Source organism: Papilio xuthus, unplaced genomic scaffold (genome assembly GCF_000836235.2).
Source record: "Papilio xuthus unplaced genomic scaffold, Pxut_1.1 DF827461.1, whole genome shotgun sequence".
NCBI lineage: Eukaryota > Metazoa > Arthropoda > Insecta > Lepidoptera > Papilionidae > Papilio > Papilio xuthus.
The window spans coordinates 3,267,810-3,288,680 of NW_013531188.1; the positions used below are offsets into that span (position 1 = coordinate 3,267,810).

The following is a 20,871-nucleotide window of genomic DNA, read 5'->3' on the forward strand; positions in this document are numbered from 1 at the left end:
TGAAAGACGCCCGTTATCTCTTATTACCCCATTCAGAATTTCAGTCACGTGCATAGATATGTTACGTTGTAAATTGTATACGGGCATAGGCGTAACATTATATTTGTACATAACACTAGTAAACTGTTGTAACGAGAATTTAAGCAAATGCTTTTTACATAAAATATTATTATTTTCATGAAGATTTCTTCCAAATTACATAAAAATATACTTATAAGGGCCACGCTTTTAACCAGACTATGGTCTTTCATTTGTTTAATAAAGCTCCCTCACCTATCTCTTAGAAAAAAAAAAAAATTTCAACAACAGAGCTGGTACGGCTTATGATGCGACGGAAAAAGCTAAAGCAAGCAAATACAGGGTTCTAGGCTAGGAATATGAATTTGTCCTATTGGGTGTCGAGACTCTTGGTCTGTGGGGTCCTTGCGCTATTAGGCTTTTTAAATAAATATCAAAAGCGTTAGTCGACATCACAGGGGACCGAAGAGCTGGCAGCAAACTCAGACAAAGAATTAGTATAGCTATTCAAAGGGAAAATGCTGTCAGTATCTTCAGAACCTTGCCTAAATGGACTCCTTTTAATAATATAGTTTAGTTAATTAATCATTCAATTTTTTAAATGACTTCTTTAGATACTTGTTGTAGTTCATTATTATAAAAATATTTTTAAATGAAGCCACTGTTGTGCTTGAAGTTATGTAAAACTGTGCCACTGGCATATTATACTAAGATTTAGAACAAAAGTATAGTGTACGCTTAAAAGGATCATAGATTTATTAAATTTGCATGCTGCATTATTCTTTCAAAGGAAACCTTCGTATGCTTTAACATGAACGAGTCGATTAAAAAAAATACTATAAAAAATCTTTGTATATCTGCGAAAATCTTAAACTAGCACTTAAAGGTTTAAGTTGCCCCTAATTACCGTTGCAGCTTAAAGCTTCTGATAAAGTTAAATTTAAGTGGATTCGAGATACTATATATTTAAAAATATTTTAATAGAATTTAACTTTTTAACTTTCAAGTTAAACTTGGTCGTGCTATTTAAGAGATACCGGTTAAGAGAATTAACAAAATAACACAATTAACGTCAACTTATTGACCTGGTTATTATTTTTTTAATACAAGAAAGAAAACAAGCGGTCCATTTGATTTGTGGCAGCAAAGACAGACTAATTGCACATGAAATTAAGGCGTGTTCCAATTTTTTACATGCGAGATTAAGCAACATTAAGTACAGTGGATGATTACTTCTACATAATAGCTGCAAATGATCGCAATCATCCTTTGTAGTGAAACTAAGCCAGATATCTCTTTTATCTATTTATGCAAGTTGTATAAAAAATCATTGGTTTATTACTTTACGTGTGCTATCCTGCTATAAATTCGTTTGCGGAAAACTAAATTGTCCAAAAAGCTTTGTTGAGAGTGGGATGTTGACATAAGCTAAGCTTAGAATGAAGTGCGATCTGATTGGAGCGGTGAAATGTTTTAAAAATGTTCTTATTCAAATGTTTGATTTAGACAAAGTCTTCTAATCTACAAAAACATTTTATTTATAAGATACCAATTAAATATATTTTATTTAAAGACGTTTTCTTTATATTATATTACATTTTCCATTCAAACGTTTATTTTTATTATAAGGTCCTCTCATCGTTTTACAATTTACGTAAATCGTAGCTCGTAGCCTCTCGTAGCATTCCGTAGCTTATCGTAGCAAACATAGTTTTATGATATTAAATAAGGATAATACCATTTTAAAAGTTTGAAATTTTATTATTTACGTTTTTCTATGAGTTGTTAAGAAAAAAACTTAAGTTGGTTGCTAACGAGATAAAGATAATAACTATTTGAAAGAACATTTCAGGAAAATTAAATTTATATTTAAAAAAAATATAAATAATTTTTACCGAAAAGAAGAATTAATATACGAAATCCAGTCCTTTATAACACGTCGTAATAACAATACTATATTGGTAACCAAACTATACTATTAATAAATAGACATCGGAGAAGTGTTCAACTCTGAATTGTTTTAAACTTGGTTAAGTTATGGTCATTGAGTACTTTCATACATCCATACGAAACCTCAACCCTCATTAAGCGGGGAAAATATTAATATTTTACGTTAAATAATTTTCCAACACCGACATTAATCACTTCAAACGCTCCTGAACTAGGTTAGAGTATCCTTGTTAAATTATAGATCGGCTGCCTCACCGCTTAACTACATTACGAGTTAATTAAGCATACTTTAGTTCTGGAAGCTTTTTACTACGTTTTGCGGCGAATATTTTAATCATTATATTACGGTCAGGGTTGTCACAAATTGAGACGTCCTTTTATGAATTCCAGCTGCGAAAGCCGGTGTCGACGGTGTCGATCCCCGGCGCAATGAAGGCGTACTCCGGGGGCAGAGACGCGGGGACTGAGGAGGCGGGGGTCGCGCTAGTCGGGGTCCACAGCGAGTACCCACGTTTCGGTGAGGAGCGAGCTCTTGGCGGCGGCACCTACAAAGGCGGGGGGACAGCTAAACACAAGCCAAACATAGGATATAGGTCAGTAGCTTTATCTCTTAATTTAATTTTAATTGAATATATCCATTGATGTGACCCGTTTGGGTCTTCTAATTTACGTAAATTGAATTTAAGTCTATGAATGTATTTGCAATAAATTTGTAGAATACGATCCTTATTAAGATTAGGGTAACGTTAAATTATGGATAACAATGATCCCTTGATTTTCTGAAGCTAATAAAGTGAAATACACTTAAATGGAACTAAAAGTAAATCCACCTTATTGATGTTATGAGTATAATTTGCTACATTGCATTACTTGTATTGCTGCCAAGGAGAATGGGTTCATTAACCTTTTCTCACGAGTATTCTTTTTAGTTACTGGTTAGTGACTTTCAGACGCTAATACTTTCGAAAGCACTTTATCATAGCACATGAATTATTTGTATTTTTTATTGTTTATTATTTTATACAACGACCTGACATATGAAATATTTAGAGCTCGTGAACTTCATTATCCATCATTTTGGATGTATCTACGGTTATTATCATCAAATGTTGTCTCAGCTTTTTATTTTATTTTTTAAACAAATGACGGTATTTTTAGCTTTTCTCTGTTTGCCGCAGAAGCATTAACGTCGTTGTTATTTTACCCTTTTGACCAGATAAATCCGCTTTTAACCAGCTTTACGGAGTGTAACGCCCGACTTTATACGGGACTTAAACTGGATTGCACTTTGAGAAAATGTATTAAGATATTTCACGTTAAAACGTAAATTTTCTTCTTCGAATGTTAGAAGTTAAATTATAAAAAGTATAACTGAATCAATAATACATAATACTGCATACTAATATTATAAATGAGAATGTTTGGATGGATGTTTGTTTGAAGATATCTCCAGAACGGCTGAGCGGATCTTGATGAAATTTGGTATACATATAGAACATATTTTGGAAGAACACATAGACCACCAATTATGTATTTTTTTAATTCCGCGCGGACGGTGTCGCAGGCGACAGCTAGTCATTACATAAAAGTAACTAAACAAATAAATCAATCGTCAAAAGTAAACAACGACGGGGTTAAATCAAAGGACAAAAGATGAAATCAATTGATAACTCAGTTATCGAGGCTAAGCCAAACATTTACTGAAAATGTCGAATGAATAGTATTTGCTAAACGTCGGTACAATTTCAACCTTGACCAAACGGATATAGCTTTTATCGGACCGCATCGATCTTGAAAGTTAAATGTACAAGCGTTTTGTCGCTTATTGCTTTCTGTGTTGAAAATACTTCTACTTAAATGTCGAATATAAAGATAAATTATGTTTTTAAGCAAATATTTTAAATGTTGTGTTTTTTTTTTCTTTTTTAAAATCATACAGTTCAGTCTTGAGAAAGTCTATGAAAATTAGTTTTAACAATCTTTAAATAGATGGCGTTGATCTCAATTTGATTATCGTCTAAAATTGTTTTACATTTTTATATTATTAATTATCTAAAACTTTGATAATTATAAGAAAGTAATTTTAGAAATTGTCACTTTCGTACATTCTATAAAAAATTGATATCAGTAAACAATTTCGAATGATGTGAAATCGGTACGTAATTATGTACACTTATCGTGTACTCTCATCAAATTGTCGATACTAATTCTTAATATTAAAAATCTAAAAGAAAGTGTTTCTTAATACACCTAATTAAATACAATTTGTTATTGATTTCAGGTTAGGTAGACGAAAGGCATTATTTGAAAAACGAAAACGAATAAGTGACTACGCCCTTGTAATGGGAATGTTTGGTATTATAATTATGGTAATAGAGAACGAACTTTCCAGTGCCGGCGTTTATACTAAGGTATGTATAAAATAACCTTAAATTTATGTATACATTTATACATATTAAAAAAATAATAAAATTAGAATGTCTGTGTACCAAGAAAAAAAATCATATGTCGTTCACGTGATGTAAAAAAATATTTGGTAAATTTTTGTCTGACTGTGTGCCTATCAGTCTGTCTGCAAGGCTGTGTTTGTTTCGGGTAATCTCTGTAACAACTAGACCTTTTTTGACAGGACTATAACGGGGAGGTAGCTAATTCTCCGATGAAGAAGTCACAGACGACTACTAGTTATTGTATAAATTTGGAACTAATGTTTCGAACCTTCGTTACAGGCGTCAATTTACTCGCAAGCGTTAAAAACACTAATCTCCATGTCAACTGTGATCTTACTCGGCCTAATTGTTGCTTATCACGCATTAGAAGTACAGGTGAGTGGTTATTATAACAAATATAAGCTTATCGTAGCATTAAGAAAAACAAGCTGGTCGAATTTTTTTTTTTAATACAAGAAAGGACATCTACGAACTTTCGGTCCGTACTCTTTCTTGCACATATTCCTTATGGTTCATGATAATAGTAATTTTTCCAATAAATTAATTTACGTAGGTTAACATTTAAATATAAAAGAATGGTTATCTATGTTATTCAACATAGTAATATGTTATCGATGCATGAGAAGAATATATCGATCGTCGATAAATGATGAAGAGAATAATAGTATGAGTGCAGATTAGTTTCGTGGTTGTCAGTATTTTGTGTATAAATGTTTAATTTTATTAAATAATTTAAAAAATTAAATAATAGCTTAACTGTTATATTTGTAGATCGTCTGTTGATGAAAAAAACGGGTTTTTTCCGAAATCAACAGAACGATCCTATAAAAAATTCATCAGTTTTTTCATAACGCTTGCAGTCCGACTGAGATAGCCGCCCCTTTGAATATTTTATAAAGCCATGCTACTGTGTCGGCATTTAGATTTTTATTCTCTTCGTTAGTAAATTTTAATGTACTTATATTCGTGTTTGTACGAGTTCACTTATTTTTATTGTCTAATAAAGAACAATAAATGTATACAGGGTGTCCCAAAAGGTTACTTACATAGGAAGGGGGATGATAGGGGTGATCACAAGGGTCACCAGAAAAATAAAATAAAAATTCCCCTCTGGGTATTAAAAAAAATAAAAGACATTTTTTAAAAACTTAAAAATTTTATTTTTAAGTTTTTAAATTTTGTAACCAATGACCTACAAATATTGCTACATTTAAAAAAAAAGCTATTATGTTATCGTCAATAACCCTTTATCAATATGAAATAAAAAAAAACAATACAACTAACAAAGATTTTAAAGAAAAATTAAATTGCCCCAGAAGGTGTAAAAAAATTTAATTTTTAAAAAATGCCATTTAATTTTTTTAATACCCAGAGGGAAATTTTTATTTTGTTTTTCTGGTGACCCTTGTGACCTCCCCTATCATCCCTCTTTCTATGTACGTAACCTTTTGGGACACCCTGTATAGTTTTGTTCCCAACGAAATTTGAACAAGGCGAAAAGTCTCTAAAGCTTTTTTGATACAAAAAGCATGTCTATGACAAAATAATATCGAATACCTCTTCAGGTTTCACTTTATTTATAATATTTTATTTCATAGTTGAAACCTACTATTTTTGATTATAGAAGTTGACTGTCATACTCAGAATTGTCTTATGTTTCTTACACAGTTACTTAGTATATATTATGAGAGATACTATAGACACTTAGGTATTCCGTTGATGACTGTTTAATGGCTAAGCAATTAGTATGGTAATGTAATAGTTTTACGTTGGTAACGATAATTTCAAGTACGTACGTAACATAAAAAAGTGTATGCTATTTGAAAATTAATTTGGCTGCCCTAATTTCTAGGTTACCCAACGATTCAGCTATCTTATGTGCATTGAATACGTAATTAGTTTTGAACCAAATAGTTATTGATCTTATATAAATTAAGCTCATTATATTACAGACAGATTAATCTGAAAGGTGACACTATAACGTTAAAAAAGAGATAAGAACAAATTTGACACAATGGTATATGTTCAAAAAAGTACTATATTATGAAATTATCCAAATAAGACTATCATTTTTACACATAAGATAGAGTTTAGGGGACGGCCCAAATTGACTACACGTAGGTCACTTTACAATACAACTATCGACACATACAAATTTTTGTTTTATGTACCCATGCGACACTGTTTCCATGGTGATGTGAGTGTCGTTTGCTTATACAGGTTAACGAATCTTGTATACGCACCTTAAGGACATACGTAAACGGACTTTGAAGACTTGTTTATGATAAGATTGTGTTTTGTTTTCAGTTATTCATGATTGATAACTGCGCTGATGACTGGCGAATAGCTATGACTTGGCAGAGGATAGCACAGATTGCGTTAGAACTCGCGATCTGTGCAGTTCACCCCATTCCTGGCCAATACACCTTCACGTGGACCACCAAACTGGCCAACAAAGGAGGTGTTATAGGGGTTGAAGTTGTAAGTTTTAAATTTTTATTAATTTTATATTGTAGGTTAATTATATTTGAGAAATTATTACACCGTTTACTCATTTATTTATTTATTTGAGTTACTTTAGTGACATCAAATTGCTTTCTATTTTATTAAGTTATCAACTTAACGTTATAGTCGATTTTTAACCAATCTTCAGTTCATGACTAGATAGATCTTTGAAATAGGTAGAAATTTAAAATAAAGGGTGAGAGATATTTTAAAAAAATGTTTATAATTTTGGTATTTATTTTTAAATAATTTTTATTTTTTATAGGAAACAATATATAAGCAAATTCAGGTCTGTATTTAAAAATGTTAAACTTGAGTGACGTCATTTAATGTATCACGCATGGTTTCCATGAAATATGTTTGTTGCTCAATTCACATAACATTATTTGTTAAGACCTTACAATGATATGAAACATTTGTGATCTTTGTCGTTTTAAAAATATACTAGAAGATTGTATTTTATCTTAAAGAGTAGTAAATATTTTTTTATTAATAGCATTTTAAATGTTAATTAATCTCTATGTATGAATGTAAGATCAATAATGTCAAATATACCATCTTCTAGGACATTTGATAAATTTAATTCTTGTCTGATGGAAAAATTGAGTATGCAAACACAATGATGAAAGTAAATGTTCGTAATATTTTAACTGCAAAACAACATTCATATTATTCTAGTGTTATATTTAATTTTTTCACCAGATATATATATATATATTTAGAGCTGCACGTCTGCTGGAAATATGTGAACTCTTGTTAACCCATTGTCAGTTTGTTAGCACTTTGTGACGTTCTAATAGCGATATTATTGAAATAAACGTTAATATAATACCTAACAAATGTAATCCTGATTTTAAGAATGTTAAAACAGAAAAAAAACTATCTAATATTAGCCAATAGCAAAAATAAATGTAATTTTTTATTTAAATATTAGCAGATTTTTTGTAAATTTACTTTATTTTACCATTCCAACTAAGCTCTATGGTTAAAATATACGTATATTAACAAAAACTAACATACATTTGTCTTTTATATTTTCAGGTTCCCTACGACGTAACTCTCTCTTTGCCGATGTTCTTTCGTCTGTACTTAATATGTAGAGTCATGCTTCTTCATAGTAAACTATTCACCGACGCATCTTCACGAAGTATAGGAGCCTTAAATAGAATTAACTTTAATACTAGGTAAGATTTATTTACGTATTTAATTCGTCAGAAAAAACTAAGTAATTTAACTTAACGATAATTAAGTTTGTAATCTATCTCATTTTAAAATTTAATCCAAAGCTGTTCAGTCGTTTTGAAATAACGATAAACATCAATCGTATCGCGATATTTTTTTTGCGAGGTTTCTCCCTAACTTTTTCCCTAAGTTACTCCCTCATGGAAGTTGTCCTTCAGGTTCGCATAATGACTTTCGCTTCTAGAGATTTCTCGATTATCTTGGTTCGACTATTACTAAGAAGTAAAATTAATAATATAAGCGTCTAACTACGTTAAGATAGAAGTTAAAATTAGTGTCATAACAGCACTGTTAGTTTTTTGAACTGCAATCTAATTTGTGTATAACGAGTCGAATATTGCATTTACAGGTTTGTGCTAAAAACGCTCATGACAATTTGTCCTGGTACAGTACTCTTAGTGTTCATGGTGTCACTATGGATAATAGCAAGTTGGACGTTGCGACAATGCGAAAGGTTGGTATCACTGCTTACTATAACTAAAGATCTATTAAATTATGACAAAGATCTATCTCACAGTACCACCAGTAATACCAATACTTGAAAGCAAATATATAATAGGAAAGAATAACTTGAATAAAATATATGTAATATTGTTGTTTTATTATTTTTGCTATTATTTTTAAAGCTACTTACAAGTACGTTGTAAAATATATTCTTAGCTAAGCTTTGGTTATTTGTTTAATTATATCGTTAATATATGTATTTGTATGTAAAATTTTCTCTTACCGCCTCCACAGATGCAACCGCTTCAGTACTGTGTTGTCTTGTTTTTTTTTTTTTTAATTTCATTTTATGTAGTAGATGTTACTGGTACAAAATAAATTCAAATTATTCTTTGTTCACGACCATTTATTACAATGAATTTAAGAGTTTGACTTTGACTAACACATTTTGAACATTTTCGAACTGTTATATGTACTTTAAGAATATATTTTTTAAATTATTTCAAAGATTAATAAAAAAAATAAGATGCACTTATTAATATGGAGTAGTAATTGCTAAATTAAATTATGAATAAGATATATGAAGATTATCAATGATCATGGATTAACAACTGGCTTTGTCAAAGAGTAGATACGCACAGAATGGCTCAAGGTTATAAAACGGTACCAGATTTCACCGTTTTGTACTTTTCACTCACCGCACTTCGTCACATCACACATAATTCCATTTGTACCCTGTTTACTGGGCTTTCTGTTGTACTTATCGTATATTCTTCTTGCAGCCTCTCTATCACTTTAATGTTAATTGTCTGTGTTTATTAGTCTGTGTTTACCCAGTAAGAAAGTGTTCGCGCATGGCCAAAGTATATTTGATTCAATGTTTAGATTGCACGTTGTTTAAATTGTTTTTCAAAATCTAGCGTTTATGTGTTGTAAGAAATTTGACATCAGTTAAATCAATAAGCTGTTCTGAATAGAAATTGCTTTATCAATTACATTTGTTTATTTCTCTTATCAATTTATATGAAATAAATATATCCCTTTAATATTGTAAAATTATTTTGTTGTGATAACAATTGCAAAATAATTTAACTTTTATATCGATGTCGGTTATTTTGTGGTTCTTGTCGGGCATTTTGGCTCTCAGGTTCCACGATGAAGACCATGCAAATTTGCTAAATTCAATGTGGCTGACTGCTATTACCTTCCTTTGTGTCGGCTACGGTGACATTGTCCCCAACACTTACTGCGGCCGGGGCATTACTCTCACCTGCGGCATGGTGGTATGTATACTAGAAGGCTATTGTGGACGTTCATTTCTTTCTTCTACGTGGTATACGTTGATAAGTATGTCTGTTATTTTTGTCGTGGCAAATATACAATTTTGAATGTTGTGTCTATCATTTCTTTAAATATAGGTTGGTAAAGGTGAGCCATTTTATGCATTTCATTCATCAATGATACTTTTAGGATCAAAGTCAAACTCTTTAATATCTCTATTAAACGTTTTTATTTTTTCTTTACCTATTTCATTTTTGTTGATGACCAGTTACTGAGCGGGCATTTGAGGTTTTAATATTCACTCATTTGACTATCGTTAACGGGTTCAAATAGTCAAGAGGTACAATTTATTAACGATTCAGGTTTCACGACGAAGAACACGCTAATCTACTCAATGCGATGTGGCTAATAGCCATAACATTTCTCTCCGTTGGTTTTGGAGACATTGTGCCAAATACATACTGCGGCAGGGGTATTGCCGTAAGCACCGGTATTATGGTAAGTTTGTGTTGAAAAAAATGTTATTCGTGTTGACTGATAAATATCTAGGAATGTAATATATTTTTTGGATTTTAAACTACAATAAATATATAAACATTTTTGATGTATATTTTATAATGTGTCAGTCAACACAATTAACAGGAAGCGACATTATACGTTAACACATGACACTGGATTGAACACATAAATTACGAGACGGTTTACTAAGTGTTGGATGTTTGTCTATGAGTGTCTTCACCAAATATTTGTATGCAAATCGATGTCTTACAAAGCCTTTTGCTTTCACAATGTCGCGTTATTTTAATTTTGTTACACAAGCAAATATGTGAAAAAATATTCACCTAATTGTTAAACGAAATATTTTAAATGAAACATTCCGAAGTGACTTTATATCGAGAAAGAATAACGTCCATTTCCCTGTTAAAGCCAGCTATTAGACTTATATTTTGTAGTATGGAATGCTTCGAATCTTTCTATCTGTAGATTACTATTCACATTCTTAATATTTCACCGATTGCACTATACATTGTTTTTTTTTTCTAAAATGGCTCACTTTTCCTCCAGTTTTTAGACAAGAGAAACGTTTAACGTCTTCATTGCACCTTTATTAGTGGTTGTGTAAAAGTAAACTGAGCTAAAATGTTTAATAAATAAACTGTACAAAATGAAATGCACAATTTAGTTGAAAAGCACTTCTTTGATTGTTTGTTACAATGATTACAATGTCTATGTTCTAAACATATATAAAGTGTGAATTATTTAAGATTAGTTACTTTCTATTTTACATATTCTAGTATGTATAATGTTACTATCTCGTCTATATACTAATTGGCAACAGAATTTTAGCTTTATTCCATTATCTTATAGTAATAAATATTAGATATAAAAGCTAAATGTGAAATCAATTTAACTAGATTAAAATGCTATTTGAATAATAATAGAGGATTGATACAAAAAATCAAAATGTTTAACAAATATGCATTATATACTTAGGTAAGTACATTTTAATAATCTATTTCTTTAATTTTTTTTTGATTTTTTGTATGAATTAAATTAAGTTGCCATAAATAAAAAATAATAACCGTATTCGGCTAATTAGCACATATAGCTCTTTATAAAAAAATCAATTTTAGTTGAATAGCTAATGATACGCATTTAATTGAGGAATGTAAATCGAATGCTTTTCACGATCGCTTACATTTTACATTAAGTTGTTCACTTAACAGGGAGCTGGATGCACTGCGTTATTAGTTGCGGTTGTTTCAAGGAAGTTAGAGTTAACTAGAGCTGAGAAGCACGTTCATAACTTCATGATGGATACACAACTTACTAAAAGAGTAAGTATTCCATCAGCATCGGTTCATCACAATTGTTGATCTAATTAACAGGGGGCTGGATGTACAGCATTGTTAGTGACCGTTGCCTCGAGAAAGTTAGAATTAACTAGAGCGGAGAAACACGTACATAACTTCATGATGGAAACTCAACTCACTAAAAAGGTAAGGGCCTTTTGAACGGCAGGCCGAGACAAGGTAAGGATGCCTGCGTACGGAAATAAAAACTAACCATTTTGCTTTCATTGAACGGCCCTAATTTCTAATAATAACACTGAAATAAAATTAAAATACATTTATATGCTTTGCATACGCGTTACACAAAATCAAGATAACTACAGTTTCATGTTACATTTGCGGTTCCGGTTACATCATAAAATAAAAACATAATCTAAAAAAATAGCAAATAAAAATAACTTTAGAATAGATTTTAAACAATGTACAAAAACATATACTAATTAATAATTATTATATGTAATTTAACATATGCTATTATGCGATGTGAATAACAAAATATTATTGTTACACAAAAGACGGAAGTTATATAAAAAGTTTTAAAAACATCAAATATAATATATCCATCAACGTGCTTCTAAAATTTCAGCTGAAAAACGCAGCGGCCAATGTGTTGAGGGAGACTTGGCTAATTTACAAGCATACGCGGCTCGTGAAGAGGGTCCACCCCGGCAGAGTGAGGACACACCAGAGGAAGTTTCTATTAGCCATATACGCGTAAGTTCACCGCACCGTACGGTTGGTAACCATCACTATTTTTGCCTTTGAAAAATTAAAAATACGAGATAAGAACCTTTACTAGACTCTTCGATTGGAAAAATGTAGTCTACGGAATACCGTTTCGTGTCTCGAAAATGACTTTCATTATTTGTTTTATCTTTATTCCAAAACTAGCTCTCACTCTCCACTCTATCCGCGCAGAATTAAAGACTTAGTAGCCTATGTGTTCTTCCAGACTATGTTCTAAATCTGTCAAATTTCAGCGAGATTCATGCAGCCGTTTCGGATATAACTTTTCACAAACATCTATCCATCTACACATTCAAACATTCGCTTTTCTAATATTAGTAATATTTGATATTGAAATAAAGGCTTGAATTGTATAAACAGGTTAAGAAAAGTGAAGATGGATCAGAGAAAGTTAATGGACAACGCGAACACAATAACAGACATGGCAAAGGTAAATCAATATACTTGTCTTTTTAATCTAGCTGATGCTACTATCATTTACACTTCCATTCCTATTGTAGAGGCACTTAAAGTATTGTTATGCCCAGTAGACTTAATTAATAAATTTTTACCGTAAGTTTCTGAGGCCAAAGTTTACTTTTAGAACATATCGTTATCTCTGTTTTGTCAAAGATAATAACAGTGATGAAGATATGTTTTACTCAGAGGTTTTGATCTTAGAAATCCATGTTTATAGTTATTTATTGTTGATTCCGAATGTGATCTCAACTCCAAACGACTACTATAATTTTAAAAATTCAGTTCTTTGAAGTATATTTGTGTTAGAATTTTTTAGATTTATTTTTAATATTGCTTGTAGTAAGTAATTAGTTTTTATAAAAATTATTAATAATATTGTATTATTAATCTTTGTTTCCCAATTCATGATTTTAACAGTGGTTGAGGCCGCTTTAACATCTTCGCACGAATTGGCCCGGCTCTCCCGGTGAAATACCACGACCACACAGAAGACAGGCGTCAAGTGGAAGCAATTCCGCGTTTCGTCTGATGAGTGTGTGTCCCGGACGCCTTATATAGTCCTATTTCCCTTCCCACCCTTTTTCTTATAAGGAAAGGATGGGAAGTGTAAGTGGACTTTCCGGATGAGAGGATGCATGGGAAGGGAAATAATTTTCTTTCTGTGCATCCTCTCCTCCGTCGAAGGTAGGCAACGCATATGCAATTGCGTTTGTCTATGGGCAATGGTCAATTCAGCGATTTCAGGTGGCCGCTCGCCCGTTTGCTAAGTTATATTATAAAAAAAAGATTAGGTGCATGTTACAAATAATTTTAGCAAATAACTTAAGTTATATGGGGAAACACTGATTCAATCTAATATATTTATTTAATAAACTCATTTCCATTTGCTATTCGCATGTAGTATCGCAATAACTAAAAATAATTACAGTATTATTTCTATGATAAAATACTATTTAATCTAAATTATAAATTTACAATACGTATATTATACTTTATTAAAAATAACAATTAAATAATTATGTAATACAACTTAAAGACATACATATTCAAAATTTTATATAGACATTATTTGACAAGTATAACATGAGAACAGAGAACACTATGTCAACGATTAGGACCAACAGTGAGTATTGAGCTGCAAAGCGATTGATCGTAGGACCCTTTCCTGTTGCAGACCCAGAACACGGTCTACGAAATAGTATCTGACATGAGCACACGACAGGACACCATAGAAGAGAGATTAACCAGTTTAGAAGAAAAACTCACTTCTTTACAGGTAAAAAAATAAATTAACTAAAAATTACTTGTAAACAAAAAACCTTGAGAACGAAGAAAGTAAGGATTGTGTGAAAGGGGATATGTCTACTTTGGAATGTATTGAAGAGAACTTTCTTAGCTGACCCTTCATAGAGAATAAGATGGCACCAGAAAACAACATACCTTCTACGGCGTTTTTTTTAATCATTTTTCCATCGCATGCATCCCCTCATCCGGAAAATCCACTTACACTTCCCTTCCTTTACATGTAAGAAAATGGTTGGGAACGGAAAGGGGACTAAGAATTAGGACTGTGTTAATCTTGATATGTTATTTAATAAAATACAGGAGCAAATGAATACGATACCGGACATAATGGCCCGATGCTTGCAACAACATTGGGAGAGAACCGAACAGCGTAGGAACTATCTACATCCGGACACGGCGGCTGTACCCACGCCTCCCTCGTCAACAATCACACCGTATGCCAGGTACACTATGACACTTTTAGCATTTCAATGTTCAAAACTTTGCCCCTTTGCGCTAATGTTAGGAACTGCCAATTGAGTGTAAAGATTCCTACATGTATTTATCAGCCTAATTGCTAAGAAAGGTTAATAAATATTTGATCTGATGTCAAAAATACTTTTAAAAGATGGGCAAAAGCAAAATATGTAGATAAACAAAAAAATCCGTGTACTATTTACTTTTTTCTGTATTAGGCCACTAGCATCAGCGTCGCACCCGTGGCCACCTAGTCCTGTGGGTCACCAGGCGGCGCGCGCGCACTCTGCGCCCGAGAGCACGGCCGCCCATACGCCGACAGCGCAGCTCGCGCCCACCAGCCCCGCGCCCGCGCCGCCCCGCACGCAGCTGCCTAGCTGAGTACCGCCCTCCAATTCCGAACTCCTTTGCTGAACTCGACGAAACTCGGCTCCTATCCCCTTCTTATATCATAACTATTAGTAAGTTTATCGGGAAAATTGTTTCACAATAGGTTATAATGCAAATTGTAAAGCAAGCTTAATTGACCATACTTTTTCTTATGATTAAATATTCTATTCATTTGTGCAACGACAAATTTATTATAATCAATCGTAGTAAATTGGAAGAGTGAAATGAGTTTCCCGGTTCACCGATGGAAGAAGCCAGCGTGAGACAAGGCAAGCCGTAGTTATCTTCGCTGTTCCCCAAAGTTTCGGAAGTGTCTGACTGTTTTCTAGTGGTATTGTTTAGATAGTAGACGAAGAACGAAAAGACCTAATACTGTGAGTTAACGATATGCTTTATCAAGAAACGCCTTGTCAAAACATAGATGATATTATTTTAAAGTTTAATATTAAGTATCATACTCATTTAAATATTTTAATACACAGCAATTATACATAAGTATACAGCGTTATTATTTGAACATCATTCATTATACATTGCGCTATTTATAACATACCACGTCGTTTATACTCGCTTTACTGCATTGCATAAATGAAACACCATGTATCTACGGTCTATGAAACTATGAGTTTACACTAATAAAACATGATATCTGATAATCAAGTTTATTATGTTAATATTGCGAATTTATGACACGAAACATGTTGTTACTATAAAATTTTCGTAAAATATTTTTTGCAAAATCCATTGTAAAGACTAAAGATTTGTCACAGATAAAAAACAATGTTTTTTTTTTAATATTATTATAGCATTTAGTAAAAAATTACCGACCATTATGATGTCTATTATAACTACACAAATATCGTACCAATAATCAAATTACGTCAATACACGACAGCTTTAGTAATGATAAAATATTAAATGAGTTTTATAGCCATTTATTTACTAAAGCAGTCTTAAGTGTGGACAATCAGTGAATACACTAAGGGTTATTGACCATACAATGATTCTGAGTGGTAATATATACTTAAAAACAACACCACAATACACTTTATAATAATATTTATGATCACCTGTCTGTCACCGAGAAATTGTAACCACCGTTAGTAATCTTTTAAATATCAAATAAACTATAATAAATTATAAAATCAGAAATGTATTTCTTTATGTATTGTTAGCTTAATTCAATTATGTGCAATAAAAAGACTTAATTTTTTAAATAAATTAAGTTTAATTTGTCGTAATATAGCAAATTCTGTTTACATTTTGATAATTTGACGATGAAAAATATATGAAAATTTGTAAAATAAAAAATCTAATAGTGACATGATTAAACCATGTTTACAATTTTACGGTGACATTTGTATTTATAGAAGTAATAGTACGATCAAATTGTTACCTGCCCGTTAAAATGTAGTTTGTAATGTAAATTAAGAAAGCTTTGTATAGATGTAAGGATTGATGGCTGTCTAAATAGTGCCTAAAACACTACGAAAATTTCGAATATTCTGATTTATTACTATTAACTTGTGTATATGTAATTAGGTAAAAGTAATATTTGCGATTTTAATATTTAATATCTAAATTTAAGACTTAATATGCATGAGTACGGGAGAGGGGATCAATATTTTTATTTTTAATATTTTTTGTGAAAGATAAAATATTTAACATCTATTCGTTACAACACACTAAGCAAATTGATATCTGGCCCCGTGACAGACAGTCAGTCTTGTCCCAAATATATAAAACCTACTTGACCCCAACAAATAGAGCACATTAAAAAAAACATTCAAATATTATGAATTTATATTTTTGTCCTGTAATAGCTTTACTTGCTATATAGATTTTGTCTAGCAGTTGAAATGGGTGTTTCCCGTTGGACCGCTCGATTGGTGTTCCAATCGATCGTTCCAAAGGTCAAACGTCGAAATAATCTTATTGTGTTGTAGCGACTATAATTCGAACCAAACATGGGTGACTTTATTACCACTGAAATAAAAGTCTGTTTAAAATAAAATATCTTTAAATTAAGGTAATTTTGGCTCTTGTTATCAAATCATAATATTTTACTTATCAGTGTACCCATGTCTTCAATGAATTAAAATAAAACAAGCATATTAAGTGCAGATTTATCAATTTAAGTTTCATTTAGCTTAGGTTACTCTGTAGTAGTATAAAACGCTTGCCGCCCATGATAAGAGTAGATTCTTTATTTACACTTATTATATTTCCTTCATCCTTTTATTATATACTACATGAATCAGGCATTCGTTGCAGTGCCAAAGCCAAAACGATGTCAAAAGTCTATATAGATCGATAAACTTAACTGACCCGGTGACAATGGCACCCCTATCGCGATTAGTTGTGTCAGAAATCAAATAAAACTAAAATTTAAAATGTAAAATTTACCAAATATAAGATTTAAGAAAAAAACCAAGACCAAGAGACATAAGAACCTCCTCCTTATTGTTATGGGTAAAAAGAGTCTTGAAACATTTATTAACAATTATATGGTTGGTGCTAATGAGTTATTGAACCGGGTCATATGAATTATTCGCACTACACGAACTAACACTGTCACGACTACATTCATACGCCAAACTAAGCTATTATAACAATAAGTTACCGTGGGTTTCGGAAAGCAAAATTTCTCTATAAAACATAAAATCATCCCTGTTATTATCTTTGACTAAACAAAGAAAACAACATACTAAAAAAGAGATTCTTGCCTCAGAAACCAACGATTAATGGGGTACATGATTTAAACGGTAATTAGTACTAGTACTTGATATCATGACAACTTCTAAAATAAACAATTTTTCAGTTTTTTTTTATTTTTTATTATGATGTACTTTTATACATTTAATAAATGTGATAAGGATAGCACAGTTATTAATACACTGATTGGAAATGATAGCTAGACTTTTTAATTAAAATTTGATATAGTGTGTATAAATGCAAATGATTTGAGTTTTTATAATTTTATTTGTCATAATTAGCCTATTTGTAACACCAATTAGAGTAATGTGTAGAACTGTAATATAAATTAGGAATTATAGAATAACAAACTGATTTTATAGTTACATGTTTGTTGAGAAACCGCAGTGTTTTGTTTATGTCTGATTTATATTGCGTTCTTTAAGAGCAGCTTTATTCAATGATAGTTTTGTAATAACACCATTTTTCGTTGGTATGTGTAGTATATGAATAAATGTAATGTTGTTTGTCTCGAGCGTATACGTTATAAGTACATGCCGGAGAGAGGGGGGTCAGTCGATGTCAGACCTTTGGACCGGCAGCAAATGTCGCTACGTGAACGAGCCATATATAATGCAAAGTGTGCTACAGTATGTTTTTTTTAATATCCTATTGTTAACTTTCTTGCTACTACTGGAGTATTGTTTTCATAATTTATTTTAGGTATATTGATTGTTTTTTTGTTGTATTAAAATATTAAATTTATAAAAGATTTTATTATATCTGTATTATTAAAGAGTGTAACTTTTCATTGTGATAGTCAACCACTAGTCTTTATGTTTAAAATAAAATTATTTTATTGTTAAATTACTAATAGAGTTTTTATGATCAATGATGAATTTGAATGTAGCTAACACTTTAATGTATGTTAAGTTCAAAGAAAATGACAAAAATACATAACTACAGCTTATTTATTGAAAATGATATAAAAAGTAGATAAAGTATAGTATTAAATTATATTAAGATTTGACCAAATGTAGATAAGGTAATAGTTTACATATAATTTATACATCTATATGTATTTGTACATATATAAAAGTTTTGTAATCGATAGACATATGTAAAAATAATGTAGAGACATGATATTTGCAACTTTAGCTGGTAAATATAGTTATTAATAGTATGGTTCCGTAAATATATTATTTTTAAATATTGTTACAAAAATGTAAGATAGTTTAAATGGAATGCGATAGTTAATGAGGTGCGTGAATTGGCATATTGGAACTTTTGTGATCATTGTTAATCAAATGAAAGTGTAACTTTGATTATATGAGCCGTAGTATTTTCTAATATGTCTTTTCATTTGTTCACAAAACCTTCCTATAAAGTCTTAAAAACTTTCATCATCATCAGCTCACTGTACGTCCCCACCGAGGGGCTTTGAGCCTACCCAAGTTAGGGGGTGACTAGGCCATAGTCAACCACGCTGGCCAAGTGCGGCTTGGTTGACTACACACATATCTTTGAATTTCTTCTCAGATATGTGCAAGTTGCATCACGATGTTTTCCTTTACCATAAGAACGTCGGATAAATGTACATATGTAAATCGGAAATGGAAAAACACGTTGGTAAACGGCGGGACTCGAACCCAGGATCTGCAGATTGCAACTCAAGGGCTTGACGCTTAAAAACTTTACAACTAAAGAAATGAATTCCTCGATACTCTTTATTTGATGTTGCGTTTACAACTATTAAGATATTGTAAAGCAATATTTCCATAAATATTAGTCACTAGCTGTCGCCTGCGAATCCGTCCGCGTAAAAAATCTTAATTAGTAGTGTATGTATTCGTCCAGACTATGCTCTACATCTGTGGCATTTTTCATCGAGATCTGCTATATTAGCAAGATTTCTTTATTGTAAAATAAGGTCAGGTAAGTGATGAGAAAAGGCTAAAAATAAAACACTAAGTTATAGGATTCTATCATGAGAACTTATTTAACAGGAAACAAGGCAATCATAAATTATTTACCTCTATATATAATAATAGTATATTTTAGTTCATGATCTCTCTCTCAAGGTGCCTCCCCATTTAATGGAGGTTGGCCATCAGCACAGTAAACTTTTGCTGGTCATGTAGCCAGCGTAAGCATAGTTTCTGATAATGACCATTAAAGTTGTAAGCTTGCTTTTTCTTTATAAATGTACATTTAATAGCGTTCGTCGAATATAGAATTTCTTTATAAAAAGAGTTTAAGAATCATGAATAGCAATACATTTTTAAGTTCTTTAATCGTTTATAAGCAGTTGGTTTAAGCTTTATCGTAACATCTGGTTATTCCCAGATAATTTTTTTACAGCCACTAATTATAATAGACAAAGGTCATTCGGTAACTTTGCTTTGAATTATTCTTGAAGACTAACTTGCATTTAAAACTAACGTAATACTTAATAAGATATTGCAAAAAATCAAGTTATAGGGATATCTTACTAATATTATAAATGTGAATGGTTAGATGGATGGATGTTTGTTTGAAGGTAACTCCGGAACGGCTCAATGGATCTTAATTAAATTTGCTACGGAGGTACAACATATCCACTTGCACACATAGGCTACTTATTGAGTTTTTTTTTTAATTCTGCGCGGACAGAATCGCGGGCGACAACTAATAAAGATATTAATTGAATGATTATAATGCATTTAACATTTTTAATTTAGTCGACCGAGTTAGGCGTATTGTCGTAAGAAAAGCAAGACATTTTTATACTTCTACCAAAAGTGAATTGTCGGAAGTGTAACATGGCGTCGTCTTTAGACCTAAGTTATATGAAATTAGTCCGATTTACTTTTAGTCTCATAGATTGTTGGCCTCATCGTGATATGAAAAGCAAAAAACCAATTCCTTTGGCAAATAATAAATTTTTATTTTGCGTTCTATTTTTTGTGTGTGTTGCAGAGTTGATTTATATAAAAAACAATGTTGGAGTTTTGAGATTTTTGATTTTGGGACACACTTATATTACGTTTCTTCTTACGTTCAATAGTTTGGTAAGGAATTATTATTTTATTAGGTAT

The 20,871-nt window shown here is 31.4% G+C and overlaps 2 protein-coding genes across 3 annotated transcripts in view; both read left to right on the forward strand.

The window, feature by feature from the left end:
* The first annotated feature begins 2,361 nt into the window (after positions 1-2,361).
* On the forward strand, positions 2,362-15,739 carry SK (small conductance calcium-activated potassium channel). Of its 2 annotated transcripts, XM_013314267.1 has the most exons (14): positions 2,368-2,561; positions 4,250-4,379; positions 4,698-4,793; positions 6,726-6,899; positions 7,189-7,212; positions 7,965-8,107; positions 8,515-8,619; positions 10,253-10,388; positions 11,618-11,728; positions 12,330-12,457; positions 12,851-12,920; positions 14,124-14,225; positions 14,555-14,697; positions 14,929-15,739. In XM_013314267.1, exons 1-14 carry the CDS (start codon positions 2,398-2,400, stop codon positions 15,089-15,091), a joined length of 1,689 nt encoding a protein of 562 aa, XP_013169721.1. In that variant the 5' UTR covers positions 2,368-2,397; the 3' UTR covers positions 15,092-15,739. The 2 variants fall into 2 exon arrangements, with proteins under 2 accessions (XP_013169722.1, XP_013169721.1); XM_013314268.1 differs by lacking the exon at positions 7,189-7,212 and having other exon boundaries at positions 2,362-2,561; positions 14,106-14,225.
* Positions 15,740-20,595: 4,856 nt separating this feature from the next.
* Positions 20,596-20,871, forward strand: part of LOC106119290 (uncharacterized) — a 4,664-nt gene continuing 4,388 nt past the window's right edge. The window contains exon 1 of the mRNA XM_013314205.1: positions 20,596-20,725. Within this exon, the coding sequence (XP_013169659.1) occupies positions 20,596-20,725 (130 nt within the window). The remainder of the gene's footprint in view (positions 20,726-20,871) is intronic.

Bases quoted from the DNA above. Each gene is read 5' to 3' on its own strand.
- SK (XM_013314267.1), top strand. From the start codon at position 2,398: ATGAAGGCGTACTCCGGGGGCAGAGACGCGGGGACTGAGGAGGCGGGG. The intron at 6,900-7,188 runs GTAAGTTTTAAA...TATTTTTTATAG, and splicing joins GTGTTATAGGGGTTGAAGTT to GAAACAATATATAAGCAAAT. The intron at 14,226-14,554 runs GTAAAAAAATAA...AATAAAATACAG, and splicing joins AAAAACTCACTTCTTTACAG to GAGCAAATGAATACGATACC.